The 17,139-nt window shown below is 47.6% G+C and overlaps 5 protein-coding genes and 1 non-coding gene across 6 annotated transcripts; 5 read left to right on the forward strand and 1 right to left on the reverse strand.

Moving 5' to 3' along the window:
• Positions 1–91: 91 nt before the first annotated feature.
• Positions 92–815, reverse strand: BC939DRAFT_393476 (ribosomal protein; the record flags this gene model as incomplete). The annotated part of the gene is made up of 3 exons (XM_051552093.1): positions 92–216; positions 316–387; positions 503–815. 3 exons carry the CDS (start codon positions 813–815, stop codon positions 92–94), a joined length of 510 nt encoding a protein of 169 aa, XP_051415769.1.
• Positions 816–1,434: 619 nt separating this feature from the next.
• BC939DRAFT_15196 (uncharacterized protein) lies at positions 1,435–2,107 on the forward strand. Its single transcript, XM_051550229.1, has 2 exons — positions 1,435–1,576; positions 1,700–2,107. The coding sequence occupies exons 1-2, from the start codon at positions 1,550–1,552 to the stop codon at positions 1,958–1,960; spliced, it is 288 nt and encodes a 95-aa protein (XP_051415770.1). The 5' UTR covers positions 1,435–1,549; the 3' UTR covers positions 1,961–2,107.
• A 225-nt stretch (positions 2,108–2,332) lies between these two features.
• On the forward strand, positions 2,333–2,997 carry BC939DRAFT_441493 (ribosomal L27e protein family-domain-containing protein; the record flags this gene model as incomplete). Its single annotated transcript, XM_051554248.1, has 4 exons — positions 2,333–2,347; positions 2,416–2,573; positions 2,667–2,777; positions 2,873–2,997. 4 exons carry the CDS (start codon positions 2,333–2,335, stop codon positions 2,919–2,921), a joined length of 333 nt encoding a protein of 110 aa, XP_051415771.1. The 3' UTR covers positions 2,922–2,997.
• Positions 2,998–3,482: 485 nt separating this feature from the next.
• On the forward strand, positions 3,483–6,928 carry BC939DRAFT_441500 (phosphatase 2A regulatory B subunit-domain-containing protein). Its single transcript, XM_051554249.1, has 11 exons — positions 3,483–4,045; positions 4,163–4,394; positions 4,487–4,683; positions 4,792–4,995; positions 5,112–5,302; positions 5,446–5,608; positions 5,712–5,882; positions 5,964–6,091; positions 6,191–6,292; positions 6,380–6,528; positions 6,614–6,928. The coding sequence occupies exons 1-11, from the start codon at positions 3,644–3,646 to the stop codon at positions 6,862–6,864; spliced, it is 2,190 nt and encodes a 729-aa protein (XP_051415772.1). The 5' UTR covers positions 3,483–3,643; the 3' UTR covers positions 6,865–6,928.
• A 301-nt stretch (positions 6,929–7,229) lies between these two features.
• On the forward strand, positions 7,230–11,048 carry BC939DRAFT_407608 (rab-GTPase-TBC domain-containing protein). The gene is made up of 5 exons (XM_051552873.1): positions 7,230–8,148; positions 8,222–8,318; positions 8,402–8,488; positions 8,588–8,838; positions 8,935–11,048. The coding sequence occupies exons 1-5, from the start codon at positions 7,357–7,359 to the stop codon at positions 11,002–11,004; spliced, it is 3,297 nt and encodes a 1,098-aa protein (XP_051415773.1). The 5' UTR covers positions 7,230–7,356; the 3' UTR covers positions 11,005–11,048.
• Positions 11,049–14,010: 2,962 nt separating this feature from the next.
• Positions 14,011–14,082, forward strand: BC939DRAFT_t41. Its single transcript has one exon. It is a non-coding gene; the product is annotated as a tRNA-Ala (tRNA).
• Positions 14,083–17,139: the final 3,057 nt, after the last annotated feature.

The following is a 17,139-nucleotide window of genomic DNA, read 5'->3' on the forward strand; positions in this document are numbered from 1 at the left end:
CAATGCTTCTCTGAGAGTGCTGCACGACGATCACAATTGCACATTTTTTTCTTTATTCACTTCTGCTGCCTGAATTCCGTCTACAAGAGTCTTAGACAACGGTACCGGCGCAAGAGGCAATACGGGGCCAAAGATCGGCACACTCCTTGCCGACAGGGCCAGTGATGGCGGATCCCTTCATCTCACCCTTGGGATTGACAATGACACCGGCGTTGTCTAGATATCGCCATACCAATACATGGGACAAATTAGCTGGTTAGTCTCACATTCGTCTAATACAAACAAAGAATCCGCCGGTGCAGTTGAACAACGTACCCTCAAAGTAGATAAAGACACCGTCGCGGCGGCGCCAGGCCTTGCGCTGGCGAATGATGACAGCGGGCATAACTATTTCGTTCCAGAAAATAAAGCACGTATCAGTGCCTGGCTCCTAACGGGCCTCGAGCCCAAAAGTGTTGTATCCTGTCGCAACATCTAGTAAGTAAGTCCAGTCATGACTAACCCTTCTTCCTCAGCTCGGGCTTTCCCTTCTTGACAGTAGCCATGACCATGTCACCGACACCACCAGCGGGCAGCTTGTTGAGACGACCGTGGATTCCTTTGACGGAGATGACGTACAAGTTCTTGGCGCCAGAGTTATCAGCGCAGTTCATGACGGCACCAACAGGCAGACCCAAGGTCATGCGGAACTTGTTTCCAGAAGCAGCTCCTCCTATATGTTGCACATATCCAGAAGACGTAGTTGACTGTTTAGACGTCTGTTCTACATAGTCCAGGTTGCATGAACATAAGCTCCCCGTAGTTGAAGAGTCCATCCTGTCACTCCATCAGACTGTCAAGGTCGACTCTAATTTCAGCTGCCTCCTTAGGTCTTGAAAGGTGTCCTGTTTGTAAAAACCCCTCCTTTCTAGACTGCCCGGACATGTGCCGCCTTACACATATATCCAGCTTGCTGCCGAATAAAAACTCCACGCACGATGTCGCTACAGTTACTGCTCAACACCAGCCATCTGATCCAATATTCCCTCCTGTATGCTGTTTGATGTTCATTCGCGTGAGTGCGTGAGTCCGAGATTTCTGCTCAATCATAGGCTCGCCATGGGTTTGTCGCATCAATTTGTCCAGTTTGAGTCAATGTCGAAAAGCCGCTCGCCGCCTCAGTTTGCCTAGCTCTCACACATCCTTGCTGGTCTGGTACGTCCTGTCGAAGCTCGGGTCAAATAATTGCAGTAAGAATGATTGTGTGCCGATAATAATGTCTCGATCGATGGATAGGGCGATGTGTCGATGGTTGGCTCCTAGACATCCGTGTATCCATGATCGCCTATCCAGCCTTCCCAGTATAGTCTCCTCCACCAGTGACCGTTCATTTTGAGCTGGTTCGCACCTTTGGCACTCATGGTGATATATGATGAATTGGGAAGGGGGAATCGAACCCGGTCCAGAACAAGGAATATAGCCCAGCAAGGCCCTTAAGAGGTCTATTTCTCATATTGCTTTACTGCTGCTAACCGATTGCTCTTCCTCTTTCGAATCTTTTTTGACCGAGATGCCTCGATTCCTCAAGTCTGGAAAGGCACGTGATATGGAGTGGATACTCAATGGTCTTCACCCATCATAGCATGGGATGGATCAACGTGTCTATCCATCGGTCGAAGCATCGATTGCTAACCGGACTATTGCTGGATCTATCGATTAGGTTGTCGTTATCCTTAACGGCCGTTACGCTGGCAAGAAGGCCGTCATCGTGAAAAATAGCAATCCAACAACTGCTTTTGAATCATCGTTTACATTTCAATGGAGTGCGAAGGGTTATGGCTGGAAGGCGAAGGCGTCTTCATCAACTAGTACGGGAGCAGAAACAATGAAGGAGCAGACGTTACTTGAACAGCATACGGGATCTATAAGCAGCGCTCTGGATCGCTTCAAGGAAACACACATTTTTTATAGTTGTTCATGAGGGCACCAACATCTTTTAGGGTTCAACTATGGGTCAAAACCATCTTTCAGCAATCCAGACAACTGTCGACATATACCGCAGCCACAGAGCGATATTTTTTCTTGGGTTGTTGTAATGGAGACGCCTGAGTGAAAGGAGAACTTCGGGAAAAGATAAAACTCGTTAATTGGGCGCAGTATTTTCAGTTGTAGGATGGTACTTTGACCCTCCGCGACAATATACCCAGCATAAAGCAACCATTGAGCTGAATTGTCGGGAAAGGACTGTATCTTCAAGGAAGAGGAGGGCTTTATATGGCATGGGCTTCGTTTTTATTCTCTTTTCGTTATCTTCGTAACATGTTTCCTCGCATTGGAAACTTGTGTGATTCGTATGACCTGCGTTCTTGTCTTTTGTTTCTTCTTTCTTTTGCCTGCTTGCTGTCTTCTTTTTGCCCACTATTACATGTCGATGAGGGTACCAAGGAGCGCGGCTACGGTCACGCCATTGTTGCCGGTGTCGAGCGTTATCCCCTCAAGATCACCAAGAACATGGGCAAGAAGCGCGTTGCCAAGCGCTCCAAGGTTAAGCCTTTCATCAAGGTCATCAACTACAACCACGTCATGCCCACCCGGTAAGTGGATTTCAGAATACGATGCCGTTGACTAGCATTTTTGTCAATGTTTAAGGACGCAGATTAACTAACATTACATCTATTATGTCTCAGCTATGGTTTGGAGTTGGAGACTTTGAAGTCTGCTGTCACCCTTGACTCCTTCAAGGAGCCTTCCCAACGTGAGGAGGCCAAGAAGGCCATCAAGAAGCTCTTCGAGGAGAGGTATGTATCCTGCGCACCCTGCTGTATTTATTATCTTAATGGCGACGGAAGCTCGTTAACGCTTCTGTTTTATTCCTTGTCTGCCGCCTCCTTAGATATAACAGCGGCAAGAACAAGTGGTTCTTCACCAAGCTCCGCTTCTAAACGATCCCATGTTTAACGTGTCCCCGCAATAAATCAGCTCCAGCATCTTTTGGATCGCGTACACGAAATTCGCAGCATTTCAATCAATGTGACTATGACTTGGATATGGAGCTTGCAACGATGTGTACTGTTGGATATCATTATCGTGAAAAGACAGCGGACAACTGCAGGAAATATGTTAGTGATTATTTATGAGTATTTGAGCAATCTATCGACGTGAGGCAGTAGATCTGACACCTGTGCAAATGTGCAATTCAAGGATGTGCGCCCCATGTAGAACGAGTAAGACGCGCCTCAAATTACTCTGATCTGAATATCCGCGGATGTAGTGAGAATCAAGAAAATTGGTATGGTATTGGACAAGACACGCATGACTGCATGATCTTTCTTCGCCAAATGTGTTTTATTTTTTGTGGGGGGAAGGCGTGGATAGTCTATACAAATCGCATGTACGTAGTAGATACAGCAGCAAGGAGTCATTCCCAAAAGAGAAACCCCGCTGAATGCCGTGTGTAAGTGTTGGCCCGGGCTGCAGCTAAAATAGATCTTTTCTTGTGCTTCATCATCTTTTGCACACTTGTTGCTGCATTCTCTCTTCCCCCTTTCTTCACTCCTGCCTATTGATCTTCCTTTTTCCCTCCTCCCTCATCCTCTGCATCTCTTACCTTTTCCCTTCTCTCATCCCCTTTCCCTCTTATTATTTTTTTTTGAAAGCATTCTCCATGAAGGGTTTGAAGGGTGTCTTATCCAGGACAAAGTCCACAGGCACCTCCGACGGCTCAAAGAAGGGCAGAGGCGGCTCCTCTGTCTCCCCATCAGTTACGTCCAACGAAGGGGCTAAAGGTCCTTCTCAGCAGCCAGCCAACAACATCAACCCCACTACCACTGCCAACGGACATCCCGGCCAAATAGCTGCAACCGGAAGCTCATTTACCTTCAGCAATCCCTTTGGCAAGAGCAGCACACCAGACCCTGCAAGCGTGGCTGTTAGTAGCAAGGATCAGCAACAGCAACAGCAACAGCAACAGCAACAACAGCAACAGCAACAACAACAACAGCAGCAGCCTCAACTACAGCACGACAGAAATAATCCTCCGACGATTGTGATCCTAAATGCCGAGCCTGTATGTCTATGTTGCACTGTTGGCTTTATTCCTAAAGAAATAGTCCTAGTTCTCTCCTCAGTAGTTGAGATCGGTTTTTAAAGCGCGTCATACTCTTCCACAACAATCCCATTTTAGCCTAACCAACAGCGCCAGGAAATGGAGGCTCCAAGTGTGCACTCTCCTCTCAGTCCAGCAACACACCTGAGATCACCCGGCGAAAAAGAGGTTCCCAAGAGCGGCCCCATTAACAGGATGAAAAATTCACCCAAGGACGCCATCCCAATCAGTAGAACACCACGTCGACAGCGGTCGTCGAGATTCCATGTGACAGAACGCGTTACCCTGGAGAGATTGGAGGCGCTGGATGGTAAGTATTCTAAGGGATGAGGCGGATGAGACGACGCCTCAATTAATGGGTTCTTCAGTACTCTGACATCCATTTCATTGGACGTGGATTAGAGGTAGCACAAATTGATCGACAGGAACTGTTTTTGAGAAAGATCGGTCAATGCAGCGTCGTCTTTGATTTTAATGATGCGTCTTCGGAGCTCGAGGGCAAGGATATTAAGCGCCAGGCACTGTCAGAAATCTTGGAGTATATCACCAACAATCGAGGCGTCATTACAGAACCAGTATATCCTGTAGTGATCAACATGGTATTATGTTGGTCAAGCATTTTATGGAATCCATGGCTTCTTCAATATCACTCCACCTAAAGCTGACCAAATTCCTTTTTTTTCTTTTTTTCTTTTGTCTTGCTACAGTTTGCTATCAATCTTTTTCGAACAATACCTCCGCAGGTGAACCCATCCGGCGATGCGTTTGACCCTGAAGAAGATGAGCCGGTCCTGGAATTGGCCTGGCCGCATCTGCAGATCGTGTACGAATTTTTCCTCCGATTCATCGAATCCCCCGATTTCAATACCAACATGGCGAAAAAATACGTCGACCATCACTTCATACTTCAGGTGAGGGGTACAACAGTCATTGCACGAAAGTGGGACAGAAGAAAAAAAAAACTAATCTGATGATGCGATCTAGCACGTTAAACTGACGCTCTTACTTCGTTTTACGCGCACTAAAGTTGTTGGAGCTGTTTGATAGTGAGGATCCCCGTGAGCGAGACTTTTTAAAGACAACGCTGCATCGCATCTACGGCAAGTTCCTGAACTTACGAGCATTCATTCGGCGATCGATCAGCCATGTATTCTTCCAGTTTATCTACGAGAAAGAACGACATAATGGCATTGCGGAATTGCTAGAGATTCTCGGAAGGTAAGAGACATTACTGTCGATCTGGGGGTTGCCTGTATCACTTCAGTATATTCGGGACATTTAATTAATTTAATTTTTTAATTTCTTAATTTCTATTATATTTGGCGCCTGCGCCTTTGTGCAACGTTGTCGTGGTCTCCCAGTATCATCAATGGATTCGCACTTCCCCTCAAGGAAGAACACAAGACATTCTTGACGAAGGTCCTACTGCCGCTCCACAAGGCCAAATCACTCTCACTATACCATCCACAGTTGGCATACTGTGTTGTCCAGTTTTTGGAGAAGGATCCAACATTGACCGAAGAGGTACGCCTTACTGATACCTACGTTCCACCACGCGAACGCTGCTTCACACCTTGGAACACAAAGACTGAGAGCACCCTTCATGAACTGGTGAAATTGTTCATAGGTTGTTCATGGACTTCTGCGGTTCTGGCCCAAGGTGAACAGTCCAAAAGAGGTCATGTTTTTAAACGAAATCGAGGAGATCCTTGATGTGATTGAGCCTCTAGAGTTCGTGAAGATTGAGGGTCCTCTGTTCACTCAGATTGCACGCTGTGTCTCTAGCCCTAATTTCCAGGTACAGGTCTTTGTCCCCATATTCAGTTGTGACATAGAGGTCGTGAAAAATGCGTTGATCCTTTTACTTCTATGGCTATAGGTTGCGGAAAGGGCGCTCTACTTCTGGAATAACGAGTACATCGTCAACCTGATCCACGACAACGCGAATGAAATTTTGCCAATTGTATTCCAGTCCCTGTACAAAAACTCTAAAGCGAATTGGAACAGGTGAAAATCCAGTTTGCGCCTCCTATGTCAACGTTCAGGGACGGATCTATGAATGTTCTGGACGCATAATAACTAGTCGCTGATTTGATCCCACTCTAGGACGATCCATGGGCTTGTTTTTAACGCACTGAAGCTCTTTATGGATGCGACTCCAAAACTATTTGACGAATGCACAAATCACTACCGCCAGGCTAGGCAAGAGTAAGGATTTTTTTATTATGTACTATTCTGATGTCATTTTCGCGCTGGAGACTGACTGGATTCATATTTAACCTACTGATAAAATAGCGACAGAAAGCGCCTGATGGACAGAGAGAAGTTGTGGCAGCGACTAGAGCAACAAGCGTCTAACAACTACGCTAATCTGAAAGCACAAGGTGCCGTAACGACAGCGTCCCCACCTGTGCTATTAGCAGAGGCACCACTGGCACTTTCAGGTATGGTACTCCAACTGGATTGCGGGATGTAGCTTGTAGAGTGCAATCCGTTGCTAACTATACGATCATTGCTACTCATCTCCAGTGTCCTTTGATCAAGATGATCTGACAGACATGGCAGTGGACGAGGACCTTGACAGTACTGGGACCGCGGACCAGGATTTGTACAGTGGCGAACTTCAGACTTTTGAGAACAATGGCCCAGTGACACAGCAATTCCGTCGAAAGTCCATCATACCTGTGGATGAAACTGTGCTGACAGAGTTGTCTCGCCACAAGAGTCTGGACGAGGTTTTGGGCATGAACCAGCATTCCCGTAGCAGCTCTAATGACTAGTGAATCAATAACAAAGATACGAAAATGAACAACTGAGCGATAAAAAAAAAAGGAGAAAAAAGCGTAGAGGGTGGCGAAAGTGCCAGTTAAAATGAGGCCTGGGCTTCAAATACTGCGTCTTTGCATGTGCAATTGTGCCTGATAAGCAAGGTCTTGAATAAGGTTGCGGTACTCCTCGAATAAGCTGCATGCGGCCCGTGCTGACCCACACTAGCGAGCCGCCAATAACACTTCGCTGATAACTTTATAACCTCGTATAGTCTTTGGTGAGGCATCATCACCCCCTAAACATGCAGGCAAAAGGGGGAGAAGGGGTGATCATGATCTGCAGCGCATGATTAGTATCTATTGCGCTGAGAGACACAGTAAGAAACAACTCTGCTTAAGACGGTCGATGAATGTGAATTGATTCCTTTGTTCTCCATTCTTCTAACCGTCAAGCACAGCCGCCACACATATTCAGGACCAGGACAAGGACAAGGACAAGGACAAATGATTATCAAACCTATACCCTGCGCCAACACGGACCAGAGTGTCATCTGGCAGGACGAGGAGGCGAATCACCGCTTCCTTCTGCAAACACGCTCAGTGCCCCTGCTCTCGACCCAGCAGATCAAGAAGCTGCGGCGTTTGTCACTGAGTCTTGTCAGCAACATCGGTACAACCAGCATGAACGACTCTATCAGGCCTCCATCCCCATCTCCAGCCTCGCTCTCGCCAAGTCTTCCTCCTCTAAATGAACATATCCGGCTCGACGATCATCAACAGGGTTCCTCGGGGCCGCAGCCTCACAATCCTCTGTCGTTCAAATCCTCTTCCTCGTTTCGCAGACTGTTATCCCGTACCATGTCACAGCCCACTGTGCCACCAACACCACCGACAGAAGCATTACCCGCACCAGAACGTCGCGCTTCGTTTGGACACCATGCTGCAAGAAGCCTAAGCTCTGCAGGAGACATATTTGGCAACATTGTGGGCAACGTTCAGAAGGAGATGTCAGCATCGACACAAAGGACCATGCGCCAGCTTCCTTCGCTCAATATGTCAACATTAGGATCAACCTTTTCTCTGCCCTCCTCCATTACCACAAAGATACCCTCAAACAATACTCTGGGAAAGATGCTTGAATCAGCCCGACTGGAAAACGAAAACGTCTCTGTCGAGGATGCCACGTTCAGGGTCGTGCTGCAGTGTTCACTTGAAAACTATGTGATCGCTGTTGCTGTGGACGAGGCGACCATTCGAGCTGATTGGGACTGCATTCACAAAACGGTGTTTTCAAAGGTAAGTCGCTCAAACGCCGTATCATTGGTCTCATGGCTTGCTTTGCATGCCCGCTAACCATATGTCACTTCAGGTCTCTGAACTTGAGCTAGAGGCAACATCCAACAGAGGAGACGAGAATGAATCGGATAGAAGGTGGATATACGAGCTAGACCGGCTTAGTGAAGCATGTGAGTACAAATAGATGGACGAACTAAAAAAAAGGGGGAAGCGGCGCCATAATCGGCTCCTAACTAACGGCCCATTATTACAGTGTCCTTGGATCACGACCAGGATAAAGTCATTATGAGCGCTGAGCTATGCCGGATATTTCGATTCGAGAACGAGGAACTGTTATGCTGTAAGTGAATCTAACAGCAATCATACGCGCTTCCTTACTAGGAGTGAGAATGGGGAAGAGGAGAAGGGCGAACTGTTACTAATATTTTTTTCTATGTAGTCTATAGATCGGGATATGTTCAAGATAATGACTCTATTTTAGCGGGTTATATTGTGTTGACCAAGAATTTCGTGTGTTGGCACAATTCCACCATGACAGAGCGAACATCGGATACTGTAAGGGCGTATAACACTCCCAACGACGCCGACTCTATTGTTCGCACAAAGACCGCATACAAGGACGTTATCTCCATCGAAGATGAATATCAAGGACAAAAAGGTTATATTGTTATCACAACGCAAACCTCAAAGGTATATTAGAAATCAGCTTTCATGAGTTTACTCGGTGTACTTACTGATATTTTTCGTGCGCCTGGCTCATTCGCTTATTCACTCTACCCTCCGTAGAGCGTTTTTGTTCCTACGTTTCATCAGCGGGAAATCCTCGAGATGTTGACGCACTTCTGCAATGCATATATGAGGTTACTGGTATCAGGAGAATCGGCGGAGTCGCCATTTTCCGTAGACTCGGGCCACCATCAGGACAAAATCCCTGCATTTTTGGTCAACTCCGCCTCGGACTTGAAGGAATATCAAAGACGTGCTCGGTTTCGCTCTATCTTTCGCCTACCTCCTACAGAATTCCCAATGGAGGAATTCGTCGTGTCTCTGGAAACGAGATCGATGGTCGATACTTATGAGGGCACGATATTCCTGTCCAAGAACTTTATCTGCTACATGTCCGGACCACCCGCTTCTTCAATCATCGCCTCACCTGAATCATCTTCCGTCGACCTTTTGGACCCAGTCTTGATCTTGGTCATTCCTTTGTCCGATGTTCTGGAGATGAAACGTGAATCAAGCCCTTCCTCCGTCAGCAACAGCGGCAACACCGCCAAGGCAGGATCGTTTCAGAGCCTTCAAGCGGGTCTCGGTCCTCCAACTCGAACACAGACATTGGCGAGCATTATGTCGCTTGTAGCTCGTCCTCAAGCAGGTGTGATGATCATTTTACGCTCGAGAATGACCCTGTGGTTCACGCGCACCCAAGGTGGAAACCAGGAACTCTACGAGATGATCGATAAGGCGTGGCGCTCCTCAAGCAACTCGACTGCACTGCTCAAATCCCTTGAAATCCAGACAAGTCAGGATGTTTTGAGAAATAGTGCCAAAGATACGTTGACACGGTCGCAAGAGAATTCCCAGAGCGGTCAGTCAAAGGATCTTAGCACTCTTGTGGATGAGGATGAGCAGACAGATGCAATATTTGGCGCCATCGATCAGGAGATCACCGTTCCACTTCCTCTCGGACTCCAGCATTTCTTTGCAAGTGCGATTGATCAGAAATACGGACGCCATTCTCGGCGGGAGGTTAGCCAAAGTCGAGAAATAGATCTGGAATGCGCATGGGTCGACTACTTTGCTTTATACGGCAGAGATGTGTGCATGATAAAAAAGACAAAGCAACTGCAGGCCCTCGTACTCCAAGGCGTCACCGAGACCTTCCGCCCCCAGCTTTGGATGGTTCTCTCCGGGGCATCCTATTTCCGGTCAGGGGACGATTCGTACCGACTAAGCATTCAAGATGGCGTCGAAAAGGCAGCATCAGCACATGTCCTTGCAGAGATCGAAAAGGATGTGGTGAGAAGTATGCCTGGCCACCCAGCGTTCCAATCTGCCATCGGCCTAGGTGCCCTTCGTCGTGTCCTCTGTAACTATTCTCGGCGCAACCCCTCGATCGGGTATGCACAGTCGATGAACATTGTGGCATCGATGTTGTTGCTTCATTTGAAGGAGGAAGATGCGTTCTGGATCCTGGCGACGTTGTGTGAGCAGCTTTTGCCGGACTATTACTCCAAGACGCTACTAGGTGTTCAGGTCGATCAAAGGGTGTTTTCACATCTTGTCAGGATATCATTGCCGTCGATTGCGTCGCATTTCCAAGAAATCGATTTGGACCAGGCCACGATCACGATCCCATGGTTCCTATGTCTGTACCAGTCTATGTTTCCGCCTATGGTGGCGGCGCGCGTTCTAGATTGCTTCTTCTATCAAGGGCCTCCCTTCTTGTTCATGCTTGGGTTAGCGATCTTGAAGAGCTGTCAAAGTTTGCTGCTGCAGTGCGAAAATGATGAAGGGATTGTGCTGACAATGCAGGCATTTTTCAAGCAGTTCAAGGATCCTTTACCTAATGAAGACGATGAGAGGAGAGATGTGGGAAATACGGAGATCGAGGATCACGGCGAACACAAGCACGAGGATGATACCACGAATCAGTCGATTAAAAATGAAGGCAACCAATACTACGGCAGCACCAGGGCTCGACAAAAGGAGGACGCGCTTTCCGGAATAAGGCTCATGGATCAATTGCTGGGACTGGCTTATGCTGAGTTCTCGTTCATTAACACAAAGGATGTGGATATGTTGAGAGATCGTTTCCGTATGGCGGTAGTATCGTCTATGAATTCGAAAGCATAATTCAGCGGTGATAACAACATACCGATCGTGAATTAGACGTGTGCAATAAAGCACAGATATTAAAAAAAAAAAAAAAAAAAAAAAGATATTGGACTAGCGACATGCTTTCATTTATTTACTAAACATCAATCACGGTTTGTGGTTCGAACATGAACCATCGTATACAGGTGCCTCTTTTTTCTCACAAGTTTCAAATGACAGTAATACCCCTCTATATCCAAGCTGCTAGCGCCAAAAGCTGAATCTGCAGAAAGCAAAAAATCAAAAGCAGAGCTTTTTATTAAAGAGAACCCTCTTTTTTTTTATCTCTCGGATCGATTGACCCTGCGAATCTATCAGACCTCACTAGCAATGACCCACTACAATCGACCTTTCCGCCAAAGTAGAGCCGATCCACAGCCGCCAGTTGACAGGCCACATTACCCCGGCCTACTCCTAGGACCTGTACAACAATTGCCACGCCTCATCAGTGTGTTAAAAGCTGAAGACTACGTGTTACAAAAAGGGTATCTTCCCCATCCACCCCATGGTTGTCTTCCCTTGCATGCAGTCCAGTAGCGTTCGATCCGCTGCGTCTGGATCGAGCATTTTTAATAAGGATCCTCAACGATATGGGATTTGTAGTCCACAAGCATAACTACATCTATCCCGGCCTATACCGACACAAATATCCTGGTTTCATAATCGCTGACCGCATGGGCAGGTACCGCACGTGTCTTGCTCGCTACGCGACCTGTTGCTCCCGCGGCGTCTTTTAGTTTTATCCCTGCGCTTTTAGGAACTTCAGCCCTCCCATTCACTCCATCACGTCCAACCTCAAACGACCCTGGTACTGACTCAGTAACCGTTCGTCCGCCGTCCTTGATAGCTATTGCGTGTTCAATGCTAGTTCCTGTCGTTGGGATCGTCCAGAGGCAACCCCACAGTCGCCTGTGCCGCCCACTACACCAGGGGCCCCACACCTGGTGCCCCTCTTAACACGTTTGCTCACTGCGTTTTTTTTTATTAACATAAATCCCCATGAGCACGAGACGCATGGTCCGCAAAGGCCTTGAAGCCATAGATGCCTTCCATGCACGGCATAGCCGCATTCCCTACCAACTATGTTGGCTTGAGGCGTCAGATTCATAACCCATGTCGCATAGCTAGTTTAACCTAACTCCTACGTGACCTGTTGCGCGATACACGTCTCCTAATCCAGATCCAATGTTAATAAAGTTGTTTTTAAACCGAATAAACCCTCCCTCCATTATGTCCAACTTCCCTCGCCCCAAGCAATGCTGTAGCACCCTATAATCCGCGGCCCGTCTACCTTCCTGGATCTCCGTTGCAAGTAACCGTCTCCCTTTCAAATCAGAGAAATCACCAACACTACGTTGGTGTCCCCGATCACCGTTGCGTCCTCCGGCGCGTTTGCTCATGAAGGTGATTCCAACTGACTTTTCCCAGGCGACAGTGTCCTCGCATCGTTTGTTCCATATCTTGGTCCTGCCAAACTCTTCGATCCTGCTCACGAACTTTGTCACCATGATCATCGCAATCCACTTGGTGGTGGTAAATAGCTGCTTCCAGGTCTCAATGAGTCTCATTGGCACCAAACCTCGATATAACTCCTTGACCTCCCAATCCGCATCATTCTCCGGTACCTCTCCTTCCGCAACGTGATATGTCCCTCGTCTTTCCGCTGTCCCCTGAATCCACTGCATTGACTCTCAGATAGCCTTCGTTCCTGTTGCCGAAAAGGTGGGACAAGTCGCAGTGAAGAGCCTGTCCTTCCGTTCGGCCTCCTCTCTCTCCTGTTCCCATTTTCGCACTGCCTGTCTCCATGCACGATATCCATTCAACTCCACTTCCTCCACCGCGTCCCTCCACTCTTGTCGCTGGTCGCATAAGGTAGCCGAACAACGCCAAAGATGATCGTTCGTCTCTGCTTCCCTCTCACACCTACGACATATGTCCGTTTGGTAGGTATCTGGATGTCGTTTCTTCATCGCCTGCAATGTCGGCAATGAGTTTTTTTTTTTTTTTTTTTTTTTATAACAACTTGTCTCTCGAGTCAATTGACTCTGCGAATCTATCAGACTAACTAGCAAAGATCTACTATCGCTGTCCTCACCACCAAAGCGGAACCGATCCACAGTCGCCAAAAGACAGGTCACATTCCCCGGGCCTGCCCTAGGGCCTGCGCAACAATTGCCACACCTCATCAGTGTGTTAAAAGCTGAAAACACCTTGTTACAAGAAGGGTATCTTCCCCATCCCCTCCATAGTTGTCAACCGCCTCCTCCCTTGCAGGCAATCCAGCAGCGTCCGATCCGCTGCGTCTGGGTCAAGCAGGAGGCCAGGGCAGCTCCCGTTTACATGGTCAGCGAGTAATGCACCACACGGACATTGGTCATCGTCGCTAATGTATCCATACCCATCACTCCAGTCCCCTCTCGGTCCCTTGTATGGAGTTCGTTTCATCTTGGCTGTGATCCCCCATTCTCGCTCTCGAGCAATAGTGGCCTTGCAGCGTGGTTTCCAGAGCAGCTCCGTAGCTTTCTCCTCAATAAAGCCGACGAACTTGTGAATGACCTGGCGCGCAATCGACGATGGCGAGGTAAATAGACTGCCCCACTCCTTGATAAGGCTGACGGGTGTGATGCCACGGCATAAATCGCTGATGCTCCAGGTCAGATCCGGAGAGCGGTCATGATACTCGTCGCTTTTGAGCATTGATCGGGTCCCGGCGATACAGGATAGACCTCGGATGTGGGTCTCGTTGTTAGGACAAACCCATCGAATGGGTTTCGGTGCAGCAGCGGCGGCTCCAGCGCGGATCCTATCACGCTCTTGCTGCTTCTTGCTGTTCTTGTTGTATGCGGTCGTTGCAGCTCGTCCCCACTTATCAATCTGCAGAAAGGGCCAAAAAAAAAAACAAGCTTTGGGCAACATCCGCCAATGTAGTGACAGGCGAAAATTGGCAATATATAGTATAATTCACCATTCGATATTCAGTGATTTGGGGTTGTAGCTCAGTGGTAGAGCGCTCGCTTTGCATGCGAGAGGCCCGGAGTTCAATCCTCCGCTGCTCCAAACTTTTTCCCTTCTTTGAAGGAATAATCTATTTGGCTACCCCTGCACAAATCCCATGTAAAACAAGACTCGTATCTTTTGCGAATTTCAAGTCGAAACAACGCGGCGAGAGGTTGAGAACCATTCCTTCCTCCACCTGGCACCCCATGCAACCTTTTGCGACCTTGGGAGAAGCCTTCTTCATGACGGAAAACAGGGTTTTATCGATGACGGACTCAGCGATGACGAAATGGGAAATCAGTTACATTGTGGAGTCCTTTAAGAGACAGATGACGATCTAGCTTAAAGAGCCGGGGCCATGTACCATAAGGACTACTGGCATAATCGACATTTAAAAAATGTTGGCCTTACATGGGGTTAGTATAGGGGTTGCCAAATAGCAGTGGCAACCCGGATTGTCAAATAGATTGTCCCTTCTTTGAAATCTTTCAGTCTGTTGTGCTTCATCCTCTTCTTTTGCTACCCACGTTCTCTATGAGCACTAGCGATAATGACGGCGTCCGGCAACTTTAGGCACGCATTACAACACGGCTAATGTTCGCCAGCTTCATAGTGTTCCTAAAGTAGGCGAATCAACTTTGCAGGTCAGCGTTTTCGCGCGCGTGTATAGAACTCAACATAAAAGACTGCTAGATAAAGTCCTCGATATCTTTGCCATCAATCCGCATACATCCACATCCTGCTCTATACTCTTCATCCTCATCTTCATCGTGAACAAGGCTATCTCACTTGTACCCCTTAAAGTTTATACTTTTATACTCGTCCTCACCCTCTATACCTTCCACAAAGCTTGATATGGCTGAAATTACCGAAGTATATTCAACAGTAGACGACGCGGAAGGGCTCAGATCGCGTATAAAACCTTATGGTGGGTCAACTTCCTTGGGAACTGGAGAAGGCGGTGAAGAATCAGAGAAGCCAGGTGGGCCAAGGTCTGATTTAAGCGCCTTGGTTTGGTCCTTGTCAACTGTGCACCCATCATAATGGCGCCTCACTGAGTTTGTGGAAAGAAGGGCAGATTTTTTGCACACGCAGCAGTACCTGCATTCATGTCCGAATCGTGGTAGAGAACAACCTGGTTTTTTGTGAATACACATTCAAAGGTGAATGGCTCGTTTGTATGGTTTACTTTCCAATGGTGTTCGTCCCATGGACCATAATTCTCTCTATCTTACTTAAACAACCCGTAGTGACATTTGAAGAAGACGCATTTCGAAACTTTGGGCATATTGCTCAGGGATTAGGGTGTTGGATGTATAAGTTCATGAGGTTGCTGGTGCCGTACTTATGCTCCTATTCGTGGAGCACAAGAGGAAGAGGACCTGGACTGCATGCATTTATTGTAAAATACATTGCAATGAATGGGTAAAGGGAGGACCAACGCATACATACCATGTAAAAACCGTTCTACAGGACATAACATGCACGCATTTGCTGCAAAAAGTATTACACTCAGTGTAAAACGCATCGTAATCATTGGAACAATATGCCATGATTGACCTCACTCATTTTGTGAGATATAAATTTTTAAAATTAAATCTCGAAAAATGAGTGAGGCCATTATTATAGACTACACTCCTTTTTGCGAAAATATAAGGGGTGTTATTCAGTGTTCTGTGACTATTTTGCTAGGATTTACGGATCACCAAGCACACGAATCACACATCGCGCTGCTTTTCGGTGGCTCGCATTATTGTCTCTAAGCATCTCGAACACCTTGGTCTTCAAAGTCTCTCCTTCCTTAGACTTGAACGACTCGACAGCATCACGCTCGATGGAAGAACTCCTCTCTCGCGAGCCGTACCTCTTGGCGATTTTCTTGCACATCTTCTGCTTGATCTCCTCTGCCAAATCCTGTGCGTCCTTTTGGTTCTTGTCAAGGGAAAACTGAATCTTGTCCTCGTCCATGACCGAAGCAATCAATCGTACATAGCGTCGCCTGGCCTGACTTGCATCCGTGTCCTCCACAGGTGGATACAGTGGTGATCGCTCCTTCACATACACTGATTCTTGCTCCAGCTTATCAACTTGCGCCTTTGAAAGAACGCCGACTTTGCAAAAACAATGCCTCACCGTCAAGGCCTTGACATGCGACCACGCGTACGGAATAAGTGACCATGCATCGCCGTTGGATATCTTCTCCCCAGTGGCATACTCCTTTGTAACTGATTTGTTGCTGAGCATCTCGAGGTAGTGTCGTTTAAATGCGCTAATTATTCCTGCGTCCAAAGGTTGGGTAACGGATGTCGAATTGGCAGGCAGGCGCTCAACCCGAAGATGCTTCCATATCTCTCCTGCAAGTGGGTCCTTGCCTCCAGACTTGCCGTGTGCTCCACATGAGTCGATAAGCAGAAGACTCTTGTTGGTGAGGCTCTCGTCGAGCGAATGAAGCCATTGCTTGAAAAGATCCAGGGTCATGTATCCCTTTTCATGTCTCATCGAGGCAATAGGGACCTCAGGCAATGGTCGGATACCTCGAGCAAGGTGCTCGCCTACAATATCAAGCAATTAGACATAATCATTAGTTCCTTTTCATGTTAAATAAGTCCTCTATTAAATTTAGTACAAAACACGGGGTTTTTGTATCCTTACCAAGAACTTGCGGCCTCAAAGCCGTTACGTCTGCACGGTCAAGCGAAGATCCAGAGGCGTTGACACAGAAGAGAATCGACACGCGAGATTTCCCCCGCTCTGGTTTGGCACCACTCTTGAACTCCGCCGTAGTGTACGAGTGAGTGGAGAGCTCCCTGAGGTACATGCCAGTCTCATCGCAATTGTAGATGTCGTCGGGCTTAAAGTCAGCGCATATGTTGCGGATCTCGTTCATCCTTTCTGCGATGGCATCTTTGTCGACAGATCCCGCTTCTCCTCTGAGACTGCAGTAGGCGACACCGTACTCCTGCGTCATCCTCGAACGCCACGATGTCGTAAAAGAGATGGTGCGACCATGAGGGATATCATTGAAGTCACCAATATCGTCCGCAATGTCGTCCGCAAGAATGTGAAGAACGGAATCGGCTGCGACTTGGAGCTGTAGACCACTGACAACGCCGTTGC

Source organism: Gamsiella multidivaricata (assembly GCF_025024155.1).
Source record: "Gamsiella multidivaricata strain RSA 2152 chromosome Unknown BC939scaffold_10, whole genome shotgun sequence".
Taxonomy (NCBI): Eukaryota; Fungi; Mortierellomycota; class Mortierellomycetes; order Mortierellales; family Mortierellaceae; genus Gamsiella; species Gamsiella multidivaricata.

Coding starts and splice junctions, on each gene's coding strand:
- BC939DRAFT_15196 (XM_051550229.1), top strand. CDS start 1,550: ATGCCTCGATTCCTCAAGTCTGGAAAG. Junction 1,577..1,699: donor GATTCCTCAAGTCTGGAAAG/GCACGTGATATG, acceptor TCTATCGATTAG/GTTGTCGTTATCCTTAACGG.
- BC939DRAFT_441500 (XM_051554249.1), top strand. CDS start 3,644: ATGAAGGGTTTGAAGGGTGTCTTATCCAGGACAAAGTCCACAGGCACC. Junction 4,046..4,162: donor TGATCCTAAATGCCGAGCCT/GTATGTCTATGT, acceptor ATCCCATTTTAG/CCTAACCAACAGCGCCAGGA. Junction 5,303..5,445: donor TTGCTAGAGATTCTCGGAAG/GTAAGAGACATT, acceptor GTGGTCTCCCAG/TATCATCAATGGATTCGCAC.
- BC939DRAFT_407608 (XM_051552873.1), top strand. CDS start 7,357: ATGATTATCAAACCTATACCCTGCGCCAACACGGACCAGAGTGTCATC. Junction 8,149..8,221: donor ACAAAACGGTGTTTTCAAAG/GTAAGTCGCTCA, acceptor ATGTCACTTCAG/GTCTCTGAACTTGAGCTAGA. Junction 8,489..8,587: donor GAACGAGGAACTGTTATGCT/GTAAGTGAATCT, acceptor TTTTCTATGTAG/TCTATAGATCGGGATATGTT.